A 23,684-nucleotide genomic window follows, 5' to 3' on the forward strand; every position below is an offset into this window, starting at 1 on the left:
ATGGAATGCAAAAGGCATCAGTCGCCAAGAAGCAACGCCCTTCACCAAAGTGTAGCCTACCATACATACATACATTCATTCAGTCCCTTCCTCGATTTTTCTTTGCCGCGTGGATATTTTTATATATTATATTGAATTTTAAAGCCACTCGTGATTATAACCATTGGTTAAGCGGTGACAGCTGTGATCCAGACGTGTCAGCAATTATTTTGCATCGGTATTATATATGGTAAATTGATCTGTATGAATGCAGGTAATTTTAGACGCATATCGAATCGACTATAATGAGATTAGATATTGCAGAATCAATCGGTTTTGTATAGGGTGAATTCGCTCTCCAACACCGTTGTCAATTTTTTCCCGTTATGCGAAGGGCCGTCAGGCGATAAGCACCACATCTTTTTGTTTAATAAACAACAACAACAACCGTTGTCAATTTGGTTTGTATTCTCGCTATTTGATGACACAGAGTGGATACTGCACGTGTTGCGACTTTAGATTGATATGAAAGGCCAAACATGGTTCATTTGCGTATGCAAATATAAGTTCATGGCGATGCCAAAACTGCCAAAAATAAAATCTAAAAAATGCCCAACATAAGCTATATTTTTGGCATAATAAGCATGCCTGCTTAGATCTCATCAATTTAATTCCACTTGTCGACAGTGGAAGTCTGTATTGCCCGTTTCGGGGACGATGGACCATACGTCTATATGTGGTTTATCTATCTATCTCATTCCTATGATACATCATATTGGTGGAATGATTACAATGTGAATCAAAGGGTACAGCTCACCTTTATTACTACTAGTTTGCTATACTTCAATTCACGGGCTGTTACTCAAAGCTCAGAGTACCAAAACTCTGATAGTACCTGGAAAGACGGTTACATTTGCTACTGCGTACAACCTCCGGACCTCCGTTTTTCGCACAGGGGTTAGTAAATCGCTGTGACCAACAACAACTGTGTGTCATACCTTTGTCCTCGGGCTAAAAATGTCTATGGTAATTGCGTTGCTGAAACGTCCAGCGCAGCAATAGGAAAGCCCGTGGGATGATTGCTGGGTATGGGTATGAAGCGCTATAAACAATGGCCTAATTCGCAGCGTCTAGTAGAGATAATTAGGTGGTCACTTAAGCTGAAGCGGAATATTGAACGAGCTTTCCGTTAGCTTTTTCATCAGAATCTTGCTACTTATGAACTGGATAAAATGGGACAGAGAGGCTACTCATCAGAAAATTCGTCGAGATGCTTCGAGTTCACGCTTTTCTGTGCATCGATGCATCGCAAAATGACGGGTATTTTGTTCGGAATAGAATAATACTACTGACCAACTGCTCAAGTATGTAGATCTAATTAGAGTATAGTGGTTTAATCATACAGGCCAGTAATCAGAATAGTCCGGTTTGTATAACATCATATTAACTTAATGACGGATTGATGAAGCGACAAGCAGTTACTCAGATATACGGAGTTGTTCATTTCGCGCATCGTTAGGCAGAGTCGATGTTTAGTAGTTATCACAGTACCTCTACTCTGTATAAGCTCTACAACGAATCTCGCTTTGGTCATGGAAGGGGCGGTACGTAAAACCGTAAACATTTGAAAGTATCACAGTGGCGCGAGGAATAGCGTAATTTCATACCACGTGAGCCAGAGAGAGGTACATTAAATGTTAACAGTATTTACAGGACTTGATCTTGGAATAATATTTTCTACAATTGACGGGCAGAGTTTTGTTTAGATATCAGATCGGGAATAACATAACTAATGATCATGAACGGAGTGGAAAATGATGCATTTGAATTGGTAAGTCGATGTACTTGTTAAATTGTTGAATTTGCAATAGGCGTGGTGAATTTTCTATCTATCGTGATATGGTAATTTCGCGCATCGGTATTGCGTGGTTTAGGGTTCTTATTTACTGAAAAACATGATCACATCGCCTGCAGCGAAATTGGCTGGAATTTAGGACAGATATTACGGAGGAAGGCGGAGTCTGCGCGGGCGATATTCCTTTGTCCCCTTTTCCACCTTTCCTTTGTATAAAATTTATGCACAAATCCAGGAATCCTATCAAATTTTACGAATGTCATTCGCGTCTCGGGTATGCGCCGACACAGCGTACAGCACACGGCATGCTTTCGATCTCGAATTGGAGTGGTTCAAAACACCTGAAACGCCATTGTAGTTAGTGATGACAATGAAGCAAAATTGCTTAACTCATCACTAAGAATCAAATGAATTAGCTTTTTCTATATATCGCAAATTGTATCAGATAATGTTATGTGTAGGGCGATTTTTTTTACCTAAAAAAAGAAGATTATGACCTAAAAATTCAAACATTTTGACATTCTTTGACCTTACAAAACCTAATTTTGACCAAATTTTGATCTAACAGATGCGAATTAGAGATTTTCCGACATAATGTTGAAAATATACTATTTATGTTCATTTCTGGCTGAGCATTAAACTCAGACTGAAGTGCATTTGAATTATTGTTGTAACAAAGAATATCGACAATTGCAATTTATTATCAATTGTCAAGTTTCTGTGGAAGTATACGGCACCACCACAACGAATCGTAATGGATTGATGATTTAGCGCAGCACATTATTCTTTGGAGTCGGGCTAAAAATGCCCGGCCATGAAGTCACTGTACATAATGTATGTAAGAGTAACATGAATTGATTGTATCATTGGATTTAATGTCCTGACATCGCAACTTCAACAGGTATAAGACATAGGCCTACTACCATCTTCGAGGGTCGTAACTGTCGCACCCCAAACCCCCAATCGGGAGCTCGAAGGGGCCCAAAGTTATTTCGTTGATTGTTTGTTGTTGACTTATTCAACTTGGAAAATTTTCGTCGGGCTTTGCGTGCTTTCATGTCCCTAAAAGCTTACATTTAAAAATTAGTAAAAGAACATGTGCATATTTTAGAGAAATATAGGCATATCGGCGGAGGCGATTACCACACCGTGAACAGGACTATGACTCTAGGAGTCTAGGATAAGAACTGGGCCACAGAACATTTTCAAACGCGGAAATGGGCCATGACCAAGAGAAGGTTGAGAAACCCTGATCTATATATTTAAAAGCTCACTTGTAATAATCTGGCGAATATTGGTAAATGCTGCTATTCGATCTATTTTTAGAACAGGCTCGTTGGCTACTCATCTGGTCCTCGCGGGCTACCTGGGGCCCGCGGGCACCGCGTTGGTGACCCCTGGTCTAAACTAAAGCTTGTAGTCTACTTTATAGGCCTACTGTTGTAGACGGCCCATTGTCTGCTCATCGTGAATCACAAACATTCAAATGAAACAAATAGGTCTACATGGTGTTACGCTTACCGTACCGTGATATCCTAACTGAAGCAAGACTGCGTGGGCATTGCATGGCTCTTATATCAAGAAGCGCAAGATGAAAAATTGTGATGTAGACACCATTGTCAGAATGAAGCAACACGGTTTGTCACCAGCGGTGTACGCACAACTTCAGTGTTGTCAGCCAACAACTGCTGCTGTTGAACGTTCTTTCTCCATACTTGGCCGGCTACTTAGTCCATTCTCGGCAAGCTACTTAGTAAGGAAATTCGAAACATTGCATTTTCTTTTCATCAGCATAGAACTCCGCATAATGACGCGAATTTGAAAGTGAATGTCTCTTGCTGTGGGTAGGATTTATCGAAAAAGCAAATTCCAAACAGTGAAGGTGGCAATGTTTAAAATTTGTTCTGCAGAAATTGAATAGAACAGCAGATCCATTTATTACATGATTTGACACAAAAAAGTAAGTTAAGTTCTCCCTAGAAAATGCAGCAGCATCAGCAGTGAAGGCACAACTTCAGTGTTGCCAGCAAATAACTGCTGCTGTTGAACGTTCTTTCTCCATTCTTGGCAAGCTACTTAGTAAGGACAGACACTTTCTACCCGAGAATGTAGGAAAGTATCTTTAGTTGTAGGCCTAGTACAACAAATTATAATTATTTCTACCATATTACGTGATGTAACTACTGGCATTCTTCATAGGCCCAGACTTCGTTAAAATAAAGTTTTTTCATTTAACAATTTATCAGTTTTTGAGTCAAAAAAGTTTTTCAGGCCAAACTACTTCGTAACGACAGACAGTTCCTGCCAGAAATGAAGATAAGTAGTACAATTTTAACATTATCTCGGAAAACACCTAATCTGCATACGTTAGGTAAAAAATTGGTCAAAATTAAGTTTTTTAAGGTAAAAAAATGTCAAAATTTTGATTTTTAGGTCGAAATCTTGCGTTTTCTAGGTAAAATAATTAGCCTTAGTTATCAGACAGACAATTTTCCCCTCATTGTCTACCGCTTTCGATAAACTGATACTGCATGTGGTTCCCATCCGGTGGTGAATTCGTCACTGATGGGGAATAGACTCACTTTTGGAAAAAGATTTATAGTAATATTCTCCTTTGTCAAATGTCGTTTTGAAATGCCGTTCGTATCTCTTATACTTCTTAGCTCATTTGCCATTCAGCGATTCATATTATCAGTGCCTCCAATTTGCGAGAATCGCTCGGATAGCGACACCCGATCTCCAGCAAATGTTTTTATTCATTTGTACACCATCAGCGGTCACGAAACGGAGTGATAGAAATATCCTGATTCGTTGCAATAAGAGCTCATATTGCTGATCATGTAGGCTATTCAAGGGAGATCGTTGACTCGCTAATTGATAGCACATCCGAACTCGTTACAAATGAAATAACTTATATTTATTCAATTTCAAGTTCTTTTAGTAGTGTGCGAAAGTCTAGTTTATGGCGGCTCATATTTATCACACGCATTAGTTCGTCAACATCAGGAAGTTTATCTGACCCATGTATTATTCGGCATTTACGTATGTGTAAATCGATGCTACCCCGCAACCTTTGGAAAATTTTCAAGCCCCTCCTATTTTTCTGTTAGCTGCGCGCCGGGACATACATATTTACCGAGGTGCGTTTATGGTTACCAGTTCACTGCTGTGATAATTTGATTGTGTGCTGATTAATTCCGGGTATCTTAACAATCACCAATAGCACGTATTTACTAAGCAAAATCTTGCCAAATTTTATCGGAGGTAGCATTTTTAAAGAGTGGATATAAAGATTTAAGGTGGGGAATGAAGGCTCGGAATAATTCCAAGTAGGGGATTGTGATAAAAAGGTTGGGAACCACTGATCTATACAGTCGTGTTGCACGTTTAGTATAGATGTCGTCTATATACTCTTAAACGCAGACTGCATATACTTCTGCACTATAGACAGATAATCATCAGAGTATACGTGATTCAATATTAACGATGATGTGATACACATAATGAATCAAAGATACGTAAAGATATACACACCAATATCACGATTAATAGCAATTGCTATTGATTAATATTGATTAATTCGGATTAGGCTACTTGTCACAACTATAAGCCCAGCATCATTATTAACATCCGTCTGAAGAAGTAAGTTATACAGCAAGTTTATTAATTACACAACTTTAAAAAGACCCTTTTCATCTTTTCCAGGAAAGTGGTAGTGCACCAAATGCTACAGTCCATCAAACAGTAGGCTATGGTACACCCAATATCAGCACCAGCAAGAAGTCTCTGGAATTGCTTTATAAGCTGGACGACAGCCCAGTGTGGTACGCAAGCATCTTTCTTGGGATCCAGGTAAGGTGTACATGGATAAAAATATATAATTTAATCTCTTTCTTCACTGTAACGCCGTAATGGCTTTAACGGAGAATAGCTATAGGCTTTTTACTTTATTACATACGAACCACTAATTTATAGGAATGTATTATGTTTTTATTGCACTTAACGAAAATTATATTAGTGTTAGTGTGTGTCCAGGTTAAGAACCATGGATATAGACAAAATCGCAATGTTTCTACTCATTGGTGCTCAAGCTCAGTGCGTAGTGACAACGACACACAAATATCCCAGACAAATTAGACGCCGTAGTGACATATAGTGAAATGAAACTGTAAAAGATGAAGAGATATTTCCTTGGTGTAGCCTATCCGTCGCAATTTTTTATTTGCCTTGCAGCATTGTTTCCTGGCCATTGGAGGGTTGATCGGTGTTCCCCTCATATTGGCAAATGGAATGTGCATGTTCAACGACGATGTCGGCTACCTCGCGAGAGCAATGGTTCTTAATACTCTCTTCTTCATATCTGGGATTGTGACGTTCCTACAAGCGACTTTCGGAACAAGGTATGCATATTGAAATTTGACCTTACTGTTACACAGCGTCAGCAATGAGCCAATGTCGGAGTTGTTCAGTAACGAAGTACTTATAAATTCCTGGGGTACTCAAGCAGGTTTTGCCTACCTGCTCCACTAAATAAAGTAGTTATGTGTTTTGACCAGTGGTTCCCAACCTTTTTATCCTAATTCCCCACTTCCGATTTATTTCGAGCCTTCATTCCCCACCTAAAATCTCTATATCCATATCCACCCTTTAAAGTGCTACCTCGAATAAAATTTTGCAAGACTTTGCTTAGTAAATAGTACGTGCTATTAGGGATTGCTAAGATGCCCGGAATTGATCAGCACACAATAATATTAACGAATCGGTGAACTGGTAACCGTAAACGCACCTCCGCAAATTCTTGTATCTACCCCGGCGCGCAGCGAACCGAAAATAAGGAGGGGTTTGAAAATTTTCCAAATGTTGCGGGGTATAGCATCACTTTACATGCGTAAATGCCGAATATTACATAGGTCAGATAAACTTCCTGATGTTGACGCACTCATGCGTGCGATATATATACATGTCGCCGAAAACTACACTTTCGCACAGTACTAAAAGAAGTTGAAATAACATAAATATGTAATTTCATTTGTCACGAGTCCGGATGTGCTATCAATTAGCGAGTCCACGATCTCCCTTGAATACATGTTCAGCAATATGAGCTCTGACTACAACGAATCAGAATTTTTCGATCACCACGTTTCGTGACCGATGATGGTGTGCCAATGAATAAAATCATTTCTGGAGATCGCGTGTCGCTATCCAGGTGATTCTCGCTAATTGGAGGCACTGATAATATGAATCGCTGAATTGCAAATGAGCTATGAAATATTGGGTTGGCATTTCAACACGGCATTTAATAAAGGAGAATATTACTGTAAAGATTTTTTTCAAAAGCGAGTCTAGTCCCCACCAGAAATTCCCCATCGTTTGGGAACCACTGGTTTAGTTTAGACCAGTGGTTCCCAACCTTTTTCGACTCATCGCCCCCTTTTCAAACTCCACACCGATCATCGCCCCCCAAATATTAGGAACCGAAAATGGGCATACAGACTGATATCACCGACGAGTTGACTGAGAAAAAAGGTCAACTTTTCGGCTCGACCTCGAAATTACACTTTTCCAGCTAAATATTGATTGAGTTGACTAACAGAAAAGGTGATTTCTCCGACTTGATTCCCAAAGGACCGCAACAGCACTTCGTCAGGCCCCCGCCCCAATACGTTGGTCTTGACCCCCCCCTCCATAGGGCGATAAAGCAAACTTCTGCACCGCTCAGACCAAACTTCCCCGATACCTCTTTACCGCTACTTCTCAGCACAAATTCTTGAACTCTTAGTTAGTCCGCTTAATTCGCACGAAGCGCGAAAAATTTCTATCATTCATGATTGAATCGGTCGGGAATTGCATATATATTGCTGTCAATTTTTTATCCTCTCTCTGCTCATGTATTCAGATTTACCGGTAAAGCTGAGTGAGGTGTCTTGGAAAATGTAGGGCCCGTAAATAATAATTGAACATATTCGGGCGGACTCGTGGGTATAATGACTTTGTCACGTAATGACATTTCGTGGCCTGTCTGCTTTGTCAAAAGATATTCAAATCGCCCATACGTACTAGACTAAGAGACGCACACGATTTCAAATTGGTATTTCTGCACTGGCAATTAATTTTCTCTGTGGGATGGCATTTTTTGTGGGGTTCTGATAGCCAGGACAGGAACATTTGGCGCCAGCCATTAAGGTGCCTTTGTACAATTAAATATATATGTATATCGTATATATATCGTATTCGGTCAGCAAAAAGGCAGTCCTATTCCGCCAAGGTTTTCTCGTTCTGGCACACTTCTCGGAGTCGCATGTTACATGGCCTGAAACTTCATATGTCTTGGTGCGGCGTGGTGTGACAATGGCTGACGCCGAGATGCCCATTTCTATAAATGTTGCGTTTTTTTTCTTGGAGGAAGGGTATCCAATAAGCAAGAAATATGTCATACGGAATGGCGCGCAGCGCGAAACTTTTTGAAAAAGTTTTTAAGTTTTTAAAATAATGCTCTATAATTATTGTAAATTCACGAAAATAATTGTGGACCCCCTTCGAGCTCGGGCCCCCCATCCCAATTGGGGGTTTGGGTGTGGTAGTTACGGTCATGGACGCCAATATAGCCATTTCAACGCCTCATCGCCCCCCTATCGCCCCCTTCGTCCGTTTTCGCCCCCCTATCGCCCCCTTTGCTATTTTCGCCCCCCTGGACCGACAAATCGCCCACGTTGGGAACCACTGGTCTAGACTATATGACTGCTAGAATTATGTGACCCCTCCAAGATATCCACTTTTTGAAACTGTTGATTTGAGTATTGTTCCGTCCCATCATTTACTAATTCCGATTGTAGTAGTTTCGACATGTCTTGAAAATTGCTACTCCTGCTTATAATTGAGTATAAAATTACATTTCCAAGTGAGTTTAGCAAGTCGATCTATTTTACCCGCTCCTGGCAACGATGCAGTTTTTCTGTTCCCGTGTCTGCAATAACTCGTGAAATATCCTAATGACTAGGGATGGCGTGAACCTCTGAAAGGTTCAGGTTCGTCTGAACGCGAACCTTTTTGAAAGGTTCTGTGTGAACGCGAACGTGAGCCTATGACGTCACGTGACGCCATATTGCTAATTCCAGCTGTACATTTCAGTGAAGTGATATCATAATGTACGACATACGACCGCGGTACCTAGCGACGACTCAGGCCACAATATGCCACAATGCTGAGGTAGGCCTGCATGCTGACTTTGTAAACGTCACCAAATGTATCAATTGGAGCAATCAAATGACATATAAAATCAATATCTTCCGTCGCTTTGCCGACAATTTCGACGAGGAGTTGCAAGGAATATAAGCTCACGTCCTATAACGGTCTCGGCTAGACCGGACAATGTATTCGGCGTCTGGCTATTGCTAGGTTGATATTGAGCAGAGTGTAAAACGGGTTTCTATACACTTGCTTCCGATATTACCCCATTACCAAGTTATACAGTAGCCAACACCCCAATCGCACGAATTTTTTTTTATTATACAACAAACATATAAAATCAAGATGGATCCCGTACGCTTGCTAGATTCTTTACACAGACAACGATGTATTATTCGCATCATTTTCATCGATTGGTTGAATAAGTATCATTCGCTGACTACCCACCTACATGTCTCGAATATCGCTCTTGGTGTTGTGCGATTGCGGGTCAAGCTCACAGCAGATAGTCACAGACATTCACAAACGAAACGCTGGATATCTCGAGCAAACTTTTGTTACAAAGCAAATAAAATTTTTGAGATTGGCAAAAATTGAGATTTCAACCAAAGATGTTATAATAACGTGGAAAATTGTAATATATGAAAAAGGTTCACAGCGCAGAACCTACCTAGGTTCGTTTGTGAACGTTAGCCTCTAAATTCCTGAGGTCAACACACATAACGCGAACGTGAATCTCACGTTCACACCATATCCCTACTAATGACTGACATATTAGATGCTGTAGTGCGACACTAAGTGTAGAAAAGACTTGTGGCCGTTCAATTTTTCAATCCTGCAAGGACTGCTTTTTTTCATACAATTTCACCAACTATATAGAGTATAAGAGCCCGCTTGATTTTGATATTTTAGATTGCCAATACTGCAGGGAGCTTCCTTCAGTTTTTTGCCTTCTGCTTTGGCAATATTAGCTCTGCCTCATAACCGGTGTCCAGCAGCACCACTGAACACTACGCTAACAAATGGCACTCTAATGTACAACGACACGGACGGTGTTCTTGTAGATGGAAATGAGCTGTGGATGAGAAGAATGCGGGAGGTTTGATGATTTTTTGTGGATTAAATTAATTTGAAAACGGCTGAGTAAGGCATGTTACATTCGACAGGTCCAAGGCGCTATAGCTGTAGCATCGGTGATGGAAGTCATTTTGGGTTTGACTGGAGCGATTGGATTTCTGACACGGTTCATCGGTCCTCTCACGGTGGCTCCTGCCATTGCGTTGATCGGATTATCGCTTTTTGATGCGGCGGCCTACAACGCTTCGGCTCAGTGGGGCGTTGCCTTCTTGTAAGTGCATAACAGCTGTGGACTGATTCAAGTCTTTTGTCATTCGGTTATATTACAAAAGTCCAGTTTTTCACTGTTTTGTTGCAAAAGCAATTGACAGTAACCAATAATGCTTACCTATTCGCTGACCTCAGAGAATATCGCCAGACGGTTCTATATAACAATAATTGCAAATCACACTGTGCTCCTTGAAACCACTTATTATTGCCACTACATTTCACGGAAAAATATATGGAAGGGTGAATAAACTATATTGCTTTACAGTCGCAATATTGATTCTACAAATGAAATTGGTAGGGATGTGCTTGTAGATCCATGCTATAATAAATCTTGAAAATGCCTACCCTATCATGCGCGCCCGGACTGTGCTAAACCGCATGTAGAACAAATCAGCGCATTCGAAATTATTTGAGCGATTCATGATAAGTTATGCGTATACGCCGATCCTAAGATCTTATATGTCTCTTTCAGCACCATCGCTTGTCTCGTGATATTCTCGCAATATCTTCGAAATGTATCTCTGCCTTTACCATTCTTCACCAGATCAAAAGGTTGCCATGTCGTTCATAGCAATTTCATCAAGCTATTTCCGGTAAGCGAAATTCCTGTTATACATACAGTATAATCAATAATATACACACTTCCCGCCAATACTTACTTCATTTTCTGAAACATCAGGTCTTAATCACAATCGTCATAGCTTGGCTGCTTTGCTTGATACTGACTGCTGCTGGCGCTTTGCCTGAAGATTCGACCCAGGTTGGATACAGAGCAAGAACAGACGTGAAGATTAATGTGCTGATTAGTAGTCCATGGTTCGTGAAATACTGAATGAAATTTGGATTGTTTATGGTTTGTGAAAGATGAACATTTTTCTACAACCCGAGAAAACCTTTTGCTACTGTGGAAATTTCTTACCTTGTTGTTACCGAAATTGCTGGATATTAGATTACCAGAACGTATACTTGATCGTTTCGACATCCCGTGAAAGATAAACATTTTTCTACAGCCCGAGAAAACCTTTTGCTACTGATAGACTAGTCGTTCTCATGTGGAAATTTCTTACCTTGTTGTTGTTACCGAAATTGCTGGATGTTAGATTACCAGAATGTATCCTTGATCGGTGGATAATCCGAGAATTATCAACGAAAAACTTACATAACTCCGCTTCTACTGGTCGGAATTGACTCAAATTTATTTTGCACCGTCTTTTAAGACAGCTCAACAATTCCATGAGGTTGGCAGAAAAATTTGATTATTTTTTTAAATTTTACCTAATAAATTAAAAAAATTAATTGGATCTGCAGAGTCCTACACTTGTTAGAATTGAACCAAATTTGGTGTGCGTCGTTTTTAGGGTAGCCTGACAATTTAATCAGTGAATGGCTGGAATCCGGGAAAAAGGTTATTTTTGAACAGCCCTATGATCACGTATGCAATACGCGGAAATTTAACGAGACTTGTGTTTAAATTTCGATTTTGTAGAAGCTCTAAGATAACAAGGACATCCGGGCTGTCCAAGATGGGACATGTTATTTCAAAATTGACTTTCCTATTTTCGCATTTATTTACTATTTCCACACTCCTGATCCCAAAATCTCATTGATTTACGCAGAATTCGAAATTAGGTTAACTATTTAAATTTAGCATATTACCCTCACTCAAACCTTCGTACATTTTCAGGTTTCGATTTCCTTACCCAGGGCAATGGGGCCTGCCGATTGTATCTGTGGCCGGTGTCGTGGGCATGTTGGCGGCGGTGTTGTCAGGCATCATAGAATCCGTAGGAGACTACTACGCATGCGCTCGACTATGTGGAGCGCCGCCTGTGCCTCAGCACGCTTTAAATAGGTGCGGGAGTCAAAATCGATGGGTATACGATTGCTTCAATTATCATTATGTCGATCTTTCTCGTGTTCAGAGGTATAGCTATAGAAGGCCTGGGATGCGTTGTTGCCGGTGTGCTCGGTACTGGAACTGGAACCACGTCGTACAGTGAAAACATCGGTGCCATTGCGGTCACAAGAGTGGCTAGTAGACGGGTAAGCTCAATGATGTTTTATTTCAATTCTCCTAGCATCATGATGCTGTAATTATAATTGTAATTAAAGCATTGATTTTGTGTAATTGTGATTGTAGTTTGATAAAATCTTTTCCAATTACTTTCTCAATTAGAGTACATTGCTATTGAGACCTGACAAGCACAACAGAATATAATTGTCGGCTTCTTCGTATTACGATCAACAACCATTGTTCAAGTGAAAATGTAAATGTGGACCAAAACTTTGTAATTTGCAGTTATCAGGAGCTTCTTTCCTTTTGAATTTATTTTAATTTTACACACCTTACTGCTATCATCCTTCTAGCTGACGCCTTACCAATTACTTTGCGTTTGCCTTTCTCAGCTTCGTGTATTCGTTTGATTACATTTCATCGTCTGTCTTGTAGCCTATTCGTTGTTAGTCGTTGCCGGTCGCTCAAAATTTCGGTTGTTTTGACACTCGCTTAAAATTTTATTCTGTGTTTGTATTTTTCAGTACTCGTGATTAGGAATAGTTCGAAAACGTTTTGCTTTAATGAAATGGTATTCTTTGCATCACGAATGAAACATGAATAGCTTGTGATTGTTGCTATATACGTCGCTACGGTTGTCAAAGAGCACCTCTCTACCGAAGTTGAATTTATGATTAAATAATTATTTGTTTACCAGTAATTGTAATTGTAATTGTAATTTGATATATTTAGCATGGGGTAATTGTAATTGGACTGAATTAATGCAATTGATCCAACTCCGAATTACGCCAGTACGCGTGTCGTGCTGAGTTTGATTCATAGTTTAATACCGTGGGGTGCAAGTACAAGGTTGGATCTGGCTTTGTGCACCACGGGTGTACATTCACACCCATTTATTACGGATGGTACATGGGTGTGAATGCACACCACACTAATGCAATGCAATGCAGAATGTGTAATCCCACGTATGATTTATCCGCTAAACATATTTCAGGTCTTGCAAGTAGGCGGGATATTTTTCCTGGTAGTCGGAATGCTCGGTAAATTCGGCGCCATTCTCGTCTTGATACCCGATCCCGTCGTGGGCGGGATGTTTTGCGTTATGTTCGGGATGATTGCGTCGGTTGGACTTTCGAATTTGCAGCACGTCGACCTGAATTCGTCGAGGTGAGTTGCAATACGATTCTCCCCGCGACCCAGAAGTTTCCGTGCCATCATGACCAGAGGAACTGCCCCCTAGCTCAGAAAATAATGAGATGGCGCGATTAGGATTCATTTGCTAGTACCAGACCGCGCCAATTTTACTTTATGACCATTGGTGACGCCTATTCTTATCACATGATTTTTTTATGCTTCAAAACTCCTTGGATCGCCAGATCGGTCCAAGTGGAGTACCTTTTTTTTTGCCAATGTGGGTCACGTTGCTATACGATTCGTTATCACTGGCTTCCGCGTCAACATAGCCATAGATATACGAATATTGCGTGCTTAGATTTAATTCGCGAACTGGTCATAAATCCCGAGAGACAATAATGCATTTAGAAAAGAACAAACGAGGCAATGCGTTACCGAGACATTTTCCTCGCCAAGCGGCGACCTCCGTCATTGTGTGTCTCGAATGAATTAAGATATTGTGCATTTGGTTTATTGGTAATATCAGTACTTCCCTAACACCTTATCTTCTCATAATTAGGCGAGCACATAGACGTTTTACTCCTTATTAATTTGTTTTGTGCCCACGTTCCCGTGCTCACAATAATTCGTGAGTCAGGTTTTCGTGACAGTCATTAAGATTGGAACTCGAAATTAGATCGCATGTTACTGTGTATGCCTAAGAATGGAAAATAAATTCCTTCCTCTGATTGGAAAATGCAGCAATCCAGCCTGATTCGTAGTTATAATCAGCAAACAACTGCCGCGTCGCAAGCTACTCAGAAACCCTTGGTGTTCGACGTAAAAGGTGAATTACTTATTGGAGGCGCGCTTTCTCGTTCGTAATAATCATAATCATATGTCACGTGTATCTTATCTGCTTGATACACTCGTATTCCCGAATACTCATTTGTCGACATCTGTAGTTCAACTCCTTTACTCATTCGACTATGAATGTGCGACTGTGCGTTGAATGACGTTCTCATTCCTTCGGCCATATCTCATTCTGCGTCGCACAATGAAACCAGGATGAAAAGAGGGTAGCGAGCAGGAAAAGGTTGAGAAGCACCGGTTAATGCTGTGCCGTCATGTTGACCGTCACTTGACGGCATTGTCGATTCATAGTCGACATTGTAGCAATTTGTAACTAAACGAGTCTCAGCATTTGTGCAAACGGTTGGCAGAGTCCATATAAGCGCCAGAGGCGGAATTCATGAACGATTTTTCGGCATCCATAGTATTCCAATATCGCAGAAGGCAAAAGTGCTGAGCTTGAAATTGTCAACATAAGCTATGAAATTGTCAGCATAGTTACCTACGAGATATCAATTCAATTTGCATGACATACGCCCCAGACTTGCGGCATACGTTGACTATATTCTTCAGTACCGCTTAACACTGGGTTTTATCACATGTCATGCAGAGTACGTGTTAGATTTCCCGACTTTACCATGCATCTCATCTACTGATACTAATAAAGATTAGTGATGAATTATTATAGGCGATCGTTAGGAGTAGAAGATTTCGTCATTTCTCATATGATTTCGACAAATATCTCTCCGTAATAATATGAATTGGCGTCGCATGTGTTTATTGGTGGTCACTTCTATCCATAGAAATCTCTTCGTATTGGGCTTTTCGCTCTTTCTTGGACTGTTAGTACCAGTGTGGGTCCGCGGCAACGAGGATCAGATTAATACAGGAGTCAAGGAGCTGGATCAAATCTTCATTGTGTTGCTTGAAACATCAATCTTCATCGGCGGGGCGTGTGCGGCTTTCTTTGATAACACATTGCCAGGTACGTTGCTTCAGCCTATATAAAGGCAGACTATACAGTGTACATATTTTGATAACCGTGGAAGCTAATTAGTTATGCATTGAGCAGACACAGATCAATAAATTAAAGCAAAATCCGTGCTATGCGATTTCGTGATTTCATGAGTGAATTGAATGATAGAGGATTGATGCAATAACGACGCATTGATCGATCATTTTGTAAAGTCACACCAGGTCCATTATAACCGCACATCGAATTCAATGCATCTGCTGGTGATCCAACTTGCTTCCATATTTGTTAAATCCACTTGTATCTATTCGGATAAGTGTTCGTCATCATATCTACATCCATTTTTCATACGTGTGCAACTCCATCTTCTCATATTCACGCTTCCCGTGCTGCATTCTATCCTATACTAACTGTTGCTACCGTGCCATATGAAGCTGTTGGCCTCAATTCCAAGTGATCAACAACATAATTCCAGGCACGCTTGAGGAACGTGGGATGGTTAGCTGGAGAAAGATGACAGGCGATGACGGAGGAAATCGGTCTGACGCGGAAATCAAAAAGGCGTACAATCTCCCGTTTTCAACTAATTGGAGGTGAGCAACCAGAACGATAACAAACAGGCAGCTTTGGAAGTGAACTTTAACTCTTGCAGTAAATTATATTTCGCAGCTGCTAATATATTCATATCGCTAAATTTATTCCACTGAAAGCTTTTAAACAGGTGCGGTTAAGTAATTCGAAATTTTGGGAGACAACAAGAAGTTGTAAACGGACTTGTGATTGGCATAATGCAACACACAGCTAACCATCTTACAAAATAGAAGTAGAGGTAGCGACGCAAAACATTACTCAAATACGAGCAGAAGTGGAATTGACTGGCCATAATCAACTCAAGTAAGTAAGTACAGTTGCGAAAACAGTCGTAATGCGTTCGTATGAGAAGAAGTAATGATACTGCTGCGATTTAAAAGATAAATACAAATATTATTTATGAAAATCAGAAAATATGATTCATTTCTTTTGTCTGTTAAGTTTCAGCGGTGGTCTGCAAAAACAGGTCTAACACCCAAAACCATCCGAGACCATACTTTTCCAGATTAGGGCACGCCATGTGCTGCTAGACTACGATTCGGTTGGTAGAAGCTAGATTGCGAAACGGCAGCTATAAACGTTTTAATAGGCCATATTTCCTGTGATGCAACATGTCATTTGGGCGTCAATGCGGTGTGAGCAGAACCACGTAAGCCGCTACCTAAATTATGAAGAATATGTTTCATCCACTTTACAAATTGAAAATAGCGAAACGTAGGCAAGTAAATCTCCAAATATTATGGAGTGGAAGTAGAAGTAACGGAAAATTAGATTTGCTTGTGTAAGAACTGCAAGTATAGTGGAAAACTACTTGAGTAATTCCAAAAAGTAGAAGTACTCCGGTACTGCCTTACATCGAACGAATGGAATTCCCATAATATTGTACAGTGCGCTATATTACAGTATTCCCAGAATGGGATGCCCTGAGAATATCGCTGATTTGGTCAATCACATTAACTTAATCGATATTCGCTCCTGTGTAGTGGGAGTCCGCAGAAAAACTTAAGAGTGCGATAAATTGGACAATATGAATATAAATATATTGCTATATTGAAGTTTTGTGCCCCAAAAACATATTAAAATGATATTTCAAGTTCAACGCACACGAAGACGGTCAAACTTGTCAACCAAATCGTTAATGTTGCGGAATAGGACATTACGTTGTTTATCTCGCTATAAGCAAGACCCTTCATCCCGTTACATATTTGAACGGTGACATGTGTACTTCCAGAGTATTCCGCATTGGTTAATGATATTCGTTTACCTTCGTTACAGGTTCTCGAAGTATATTCCCGTTCTTCCAGAATTTGGAGTCAAAGACCTCGGAAACACTAACGCTGTTTAATGAATACTTCGTAAAGATATATGGATTCGCGCATGTGTGCTATTTACTCCTGTCACGTTGAAACGCTGCTAATTCAAAAACTACGTTTTAGCAGCGGGTGGACGTACAATTTATCGGCTAATGTATTGACCTCGCATTTATGGGCTAATCTACAGGGTTTGAGCATCTAATATGCAATAATGGGGGATATATAGGAAGGCTATTTCTCGGCAACACGTCGACAATCACATGTAATTCTTCGCGAACACCGATCAAAAGTATACTCATAATCCAACTCTCCAAATTGGGATCATTCAAATGGTACGTTCATCGCGCGAGACACCGCCATTGGTGATGATGTCCTGTCACAATGACGATCAACAATGCCTAATTCCATTTCCATACGATCGCATAGATAGGCCTAGCTTCCGATTCGATAAACTTGTGCAAACGAAGCCGAAAATAAACAGATGTAGCATTACATAAGTATAGGTCTCGGTAAAATATTGTACCTTGCTGATTCGATTCTTGGTCGAGCGAGAAGATTGGTGACGAGGTTAGTATTCGGAAAACTCTCATTATGACTTCATACACCTCTAGAAATGGAGCTCAAGTATGATCTGTTCTTCTTCCACTATCACAAATGAAATAACGCGCCGTTGCCATGATAGATGCGATGGCTAGTGTGGCATGCTGTGGGTGTTGTACTACGGCAATGGAGGCGTCAATGATACCACGAGGAGTAGTAAAGTATCTATTAAGCGATAGCTTTCGCTTATGGAAGAATGCTTACTGCTTAGTCGTAAGTGTCGGTGCCGAAAAAAATTGACTCTCGCTTCTTGAATCGAATCGTTTCAATAAATACTGGATCGTAATTGAATTGTTGAGCAAAGGCCTAATGATAACGTGGAATCGATTTCTTTTGTTTTCGTGTACTGAATTTGCTATATTGCATGTATAGGGCGTAGCGTATAATTTTCAATTATACATCAAAGATACCTCTGATATGCCGATCCTATAGGTGCCAAAATGCGGTAATAAAATGATCATTGATCGTGAGGCATGTGTGACAATATTCATTCGAAATGCATGAACAATATTCAATTACAATGCATTGATTTGGCATTTGCACACCAATATACAGATGGACGGACGCAACTTCATGATGTATCATTGCAGGCAATCTGACATCATCACCCAGATTATTGAGCTGTATAAGTACGCTTTATGACAAAACTTTCATACTTGATAGAAAGAGTCAGCTGTAACAGTTGAAAGGAAATTTCAATAATACTTATACTGATCCGCAAGCGGTGTATTGTCTTGATTGTCTTCATAGAGTGATAGATGGCCCATACTTTGTCTCATCATGACTACGTGGAATTTTCTTCGACCACTCTTCAGTACCCAGACTTTCCTGTTTTCCTCTCATTCACGAATGACAGCATGTAGGTTCACTTGTTTCCAACGTAAAATTACACTTCAGTGCAATTTTCTAGGGACGTGTGGTCAGCGGAGGCAAGTTATGCATCAACTGCGGTCAGGATAAGTTTAGGAAAATTGTGAAAATGTTCAATGGGTATTTGTAATGACTATGGCGATTTTTTTGACATTGCAAAAATGGCCAAAATTTTGTCAGAATTGTATCGTTAGCTCAAAAAATGTTCAAAATTGTTTACAAAGTAAAAATTTCTTGCAATCTGCATTTCGTTTGTATATTACATATTTTCACTTTCGGTGAACTAATCATTTTACATTTTACATCTTGTAGCGTACTTTATGGGGCTGCCGTTGTAGACGACCCATTGCCCGGTCATTGTGAATCGTAAACGGCCAAATGAAACAAATATAGGTTGACATGGTGTTATGCTCATCGTACCGCAATATCCTAACTGAAGCAAGACTGCGTGTGCATTGGTTCTTATATCAAGAAAGTGCATGATGAAAATTTTTGATGTAGACAGACAACAGTATCAGAATGAAGCAATGTTGCCAGTCAACAACTGCTGCTGTTGAATGTTCTTTCCCCATTCTTGGCAAGCTACTTAATAAGAACAGACACTTTCTACCCGAGAATGTAGGAAAGTATCTTTCGTTGTACTACAAAAAAATTAAATTATTTTCACCATAATGCGTGATGTAACTACTGGAATTCGTCATAGGTCCAGATTTAGGTAAAAATAAAGTTTTTTTCACGTAAAGATCTGCCAGGTTTCAAGTCAAAAAGTTGTTTCAGGCCTAACTATTTCGTAAGCGCAGAAAGTTTCAACCAGAAACGACGATAAGTAGTACAATTTTAATTCTATGTGCGAAAAAACCTAATTTATGTACATGAGGGCGAAATTTTGTCAAAATAAAGTTTTTTAAGGTCAAAAGTGTCAAAATATCATTTTTAGGTCCAAATCTTCCGTTTTTATGTGAAATATCGCCCCAGTAATGCCCAATTTTGAACATTTTACACCGAACGTTACTCAAATTTTCATATTTGCTATTCAGAAACATAGGACGAAAAGAGAGGTGGGGCGCAAACGATCTTCATCCCATCGCGTAAACAGCTCGGAATTTCTAATTACTGGACGCAATCAAATGCTGTTGTCGCACAGAAAGCAGGGTTGTAATGACTGGACTAGAGTCACGATTTTTTTCGACTCGACATGTACTCGAGTCATTGCTCATGAGCAGACTTGGACGGCTAGAAATATCTAGTTGCCTAATTTCACTAATAGAGCGAAATGCCCGTTATTGAATTTTAATCTAGTTTGTGAAATGTTTCTATGCTCTAATTAGAATTATAATCTAATTTGCACAATGTTTGTATGTTATAATTCTAATTCTAATCTAACTAGTGAAATTCTCCTATGCTCTAGTTTTAATTCTTTAATTTTAAATACTGTTTTCTTTAAAATGTCTCCTTGCCCGATGCGTTTCGCAGCGAGTTAACAAAAATATCCCTCTGGCGCAGGGAAATCTAGTGCCAAGCCGTCATCGCCATTTTTACGCTGTACTGTACAATCATAGTAGTTATTGTGGAGAATAATAGCCTGCTATAGCACAGTATAGCTTGTGTTCTGCCAACGCCTTTCTAGATTTCAAAACTTTACGTTAGTACAACGCCGTGCTGACTAACATGGGAGAAGCACGGGGTTACCACAACAGAAGTAGTATTTTATCAAGTAGTACAAATACAACAAGAACTATCATGATCATAAACGGCATTATATTTTGAATTATGAGCTGCGCACGACAACGCTCCCCTGCGACTAATGAATCGATATCAGGGCTGGCCAGACATGTTACTAGCTGAAAGACTATCTCATCCTAAAGATTGATCTTGTGGGGTCGTCCGATGCCGGTTTCTAAGCGTTTCGGTCTTGGCAGTGTCTGGACCATCGCAAGTCAAGGCAATATGCTTATTGATATCAGCTGACTCTCCATCGAAGGAATGTTGCGGCCATCGCCGAAGCCGTTTAGGCTAGTGTGAAATAATGTTGTTGTTGACTTGTGACTAAACCTTGCAACTTGGTTACAGCCCTGCTCGCAGGGTCCGAAAATCTAAATGTTAATAATATCAGGGCAGCAAAAAACCTAAAAATCGCCGAGTAGGCCTAATTAGGAATTCAGCTTTTCTTCGTACAATGACAGTGCGATGAAACGATACACAAACTAACCTGCCTCACAAACCGTTGGCCTATCAATCCACCAATCGCAACGCAGTGAAATAATGCGAAATCGACTATCAACTACTCGAACCGCCAGTGTCGTACGAGTTGTGTAGTTCCAACGGCCAACATCTAGTGCAGGGCAAATTTCTTCTCTTACTGATGAAGCTGTATGTATTTATCCTATTTAGTAGGGTTACCCTATATAACGCAGAGCTAATGTTCGTAGATGTTATACTTGTGTGTAATCTGACTCCAGAAGGTTACTCTTGATTCGTTGTGTATTTCTTTCCTTCCGACGGACCGGCGTCCCACGCCGCAGGGCTCGTTGGCTGACGTACCACGAAGCCTGTCTAGTGCACACGTATTCGAAGCAGGGCCGTAACAGCACTTCGTCAGCCCCCCCAAAACGTTGATCTTGGGCCCCCCATAGGGTGATAAACCTAACTTCTGGGGGGCCTCGCCCCCCAGACCCCCATCAGGCTTTACCCTGTCTTTGGCTACTTATCATTTACATTGGGGGGTTGTTTAGTGAGTTAGCTTTTGTCGCCTAAGCGCGCGAAGCGCGGAAAAATTCTGGAATTCATGGTTGAATCGGTCAGTATGATCGGAAAATGCATATATATTGTTATCTATTTTGATACTCTCTCTGCTCACGTAATCAGATTTTCCGGTAGAGCTGAGTGACGTGTGTTCGAAAAGGTAGGACCACTCAATAATAATTAAACATCTTCCGGCGTATACCCGTTGGCAGGAACGAAACAGCACCTCGTCAGGGAACCCAAAAACTTGGGTCATGGGCTCCCATAGGATGATAAAACGACCCCCCCCCCCAATCACGTTGTTCGCGTTTGTCACGCAATGAGCCGTACTGTATAGGGAGTCAGCGCGAAGCGCGAAAATTTTCGGTAATTTATGATAAAATCGGTCAATCAGATCGGCAATTGCATATATATTGCTATCACTTTCTTGTCCTCTCTATACTCACGCAATTAGATTTACCGGTAGAGTTGAGTGAAGTGTCTTGAAGACGGGAGGGCCCGTAAATAGTAATTAAACATCTTCGGGCGGGCGGAACCGTTGATATGACTTCGTTACATGATGCTATTTCGTGACTTCCAGTCTGCTAAATCAAAAAATATAGAATCGCATGAACCTACTAAACTGAAGACGCACACGATTTCAAATTGGTATTTCTTCACTGGCGTAAAATTTTTCCCTGCGGGATGGTATTTGTCTTGTGAGGTTCAGGTTGCCAAGACGGGAACATTCGGCGCCAGTAATTTAGGCGCCTATGGACAATTAAACCTATATGCATTTTGTATATATAACGAAGTCTTCAGTCAGCATAACGGCATAGTCCTTTTCAGCAAAGGTTTCTCGCTGCCGATCGTTCTAGCACACTTCTTGGAGTCTCATGTTATATGGCCTAAAACTTGATTGTATATGTATTGGTGGGTCGTGGCGCGGTAATGGCCCAATACCGAATAATAAAGATAAATGCCATCTTGAATTCGCGCGCAGCGCGAAAAATTTTTTAAAAAATTGCATCTATTTTAAAAAAATACTCTATGATTTATGCTAATTCGCGAAATAATTTTGGGCCCCCTTCGAGCTCGGGCCCCCCCCCAATTGGGGGGTTTGGGGTGCGGCAGTTACGGTGCTGATTCGAAGATCACACGGACGAATGTTTTGTTTCTGTCTCCACGACTTTATTGAATCAACGTACAACGACGTAACAGTATTTCCGACTTATAAATTGAATAGACTGAATGAATCTTTATACGCGTTCTTACATGCGTATATATATTATAGCCACGAGAGACTATATGCACCAAAACATCGTACGATTTATTTCTCTTATCTCTATTCACACGACTCACAAAGGTCTTATCGGGTTTTCACTTCAGGGAATTAGGTAAGGTGTTATAACACTTCTCATTGATCACTATTAAAATGGCGTTAACAATATATTTCGTTAAACCCTACATCCTCTTTTAAGTGGATTTTTCCTCTTTTTTGGCTTTTTTGAAAGTGTCCTCGGCGGATGCCTAAATGTCATCTTTTTTAAGAATTTGTCCTCTTTTTGTGAATTTTCGTTAATATAGGGTCAAATTCGACTGAGATACAGTAAATCAACACTCAAGTAACGCTCAAACGGATATTTCGACGGCTGAGCCGAAGCGTTGACCGTTTTTTCATGAATATAGACCTAGACTACGTGTGAAAAGTGCTAACATGATATAATAAAAGTCACCAATTGCATAAGATTATCTTTTAAGGAGGTTGTATATGTGTACATTTGTTTCTAAAGAGGTCAGTGTTTCATCAACCATGAACCCCACCGCACGTCAATGTCGAGCTAACCAGTATAAAATCGCATCGATATAGCATTCGATAGTTCTATAATAGGCTGGTAACATCATACATGCACCAAAGTTGACTTGAAGATATGCGTAAGTAAGTAACCGCCATATTCTGGTGATTTGTTAAATAACAATTATCCCTTTTCGTGCAGAGCACGTATTACTAACTTTTCGTTTACAACAGTGGTTAACAACATTTTAAACCCCGTCAGAAATTTTTAACGGCATATTTTGCGGTTCCGAAAAAGAGGACATATAAACGGGATATTTATTCAGCCAGATCGCTAGTGAATTGACTAAAAAGAGGTCATTTACCGAGTATAGCTGCTCGGAAAACCGGTATCCGCGTCTACTTTCCGTTGATTTCACTTTTTTCGCGTCATATGCAGAATAAGCCGTCTTCACGTGCGCATTTTTACCGTATCA

General features: G+C 40.3%; 1 protein-coding gene across 1 annotated transcript; it reads left to right on the forward strand.

Annotated features, from left to right (window-relative positions):
• The first annotated feature begins 1,263 nt into the window (after positions 1–1,263).
• Positions 1,264–18,335, forward strand: LOC145444448 (solute carrier family 23 member 2-like). Its single transcript, XM_080322433.1, has 13 exons — positions 1,264–1,810; positions 5,540–5,686; positions 6,068–6,234; positions 9,932–10,118; positions 10,186–10,367; positions 10,839–10,959; positions 11,046–11,182; positions 12,051–12,218; positions 12,289–12,409; positions 13,375–13,547; positions 15,149–15,330; positions 15,794–15,911; positions 17,185–18,335. Exons 1-13 carry the CDS (start codon positions 1,772–1,774, stop codon positions 17,252–17,254), a joined length of 1,812 nt encoding a protein of 603 aa, XP_080178559.1. The 5' UTR covers positions 1,264–1,771; the 3' UTR covers positions 17,255–18,335.
• Positions 18,336–23,684: the final 5,349 nt, after the last annotated feature.

Source organism: Botryllus schlosseri, chromosome 8, assembly GCF_051294905.1.
Source record: "Botryllus schlosseri isolate E-star chromosome 8, Bs_hap1, whole genome shotgun sequence".
NCBI lineage: Eukaryota > Metazoa > Chordata > Ascidiacea > Stolidobranchia > Styelidae > Botryllus > Botryllus schlosseri.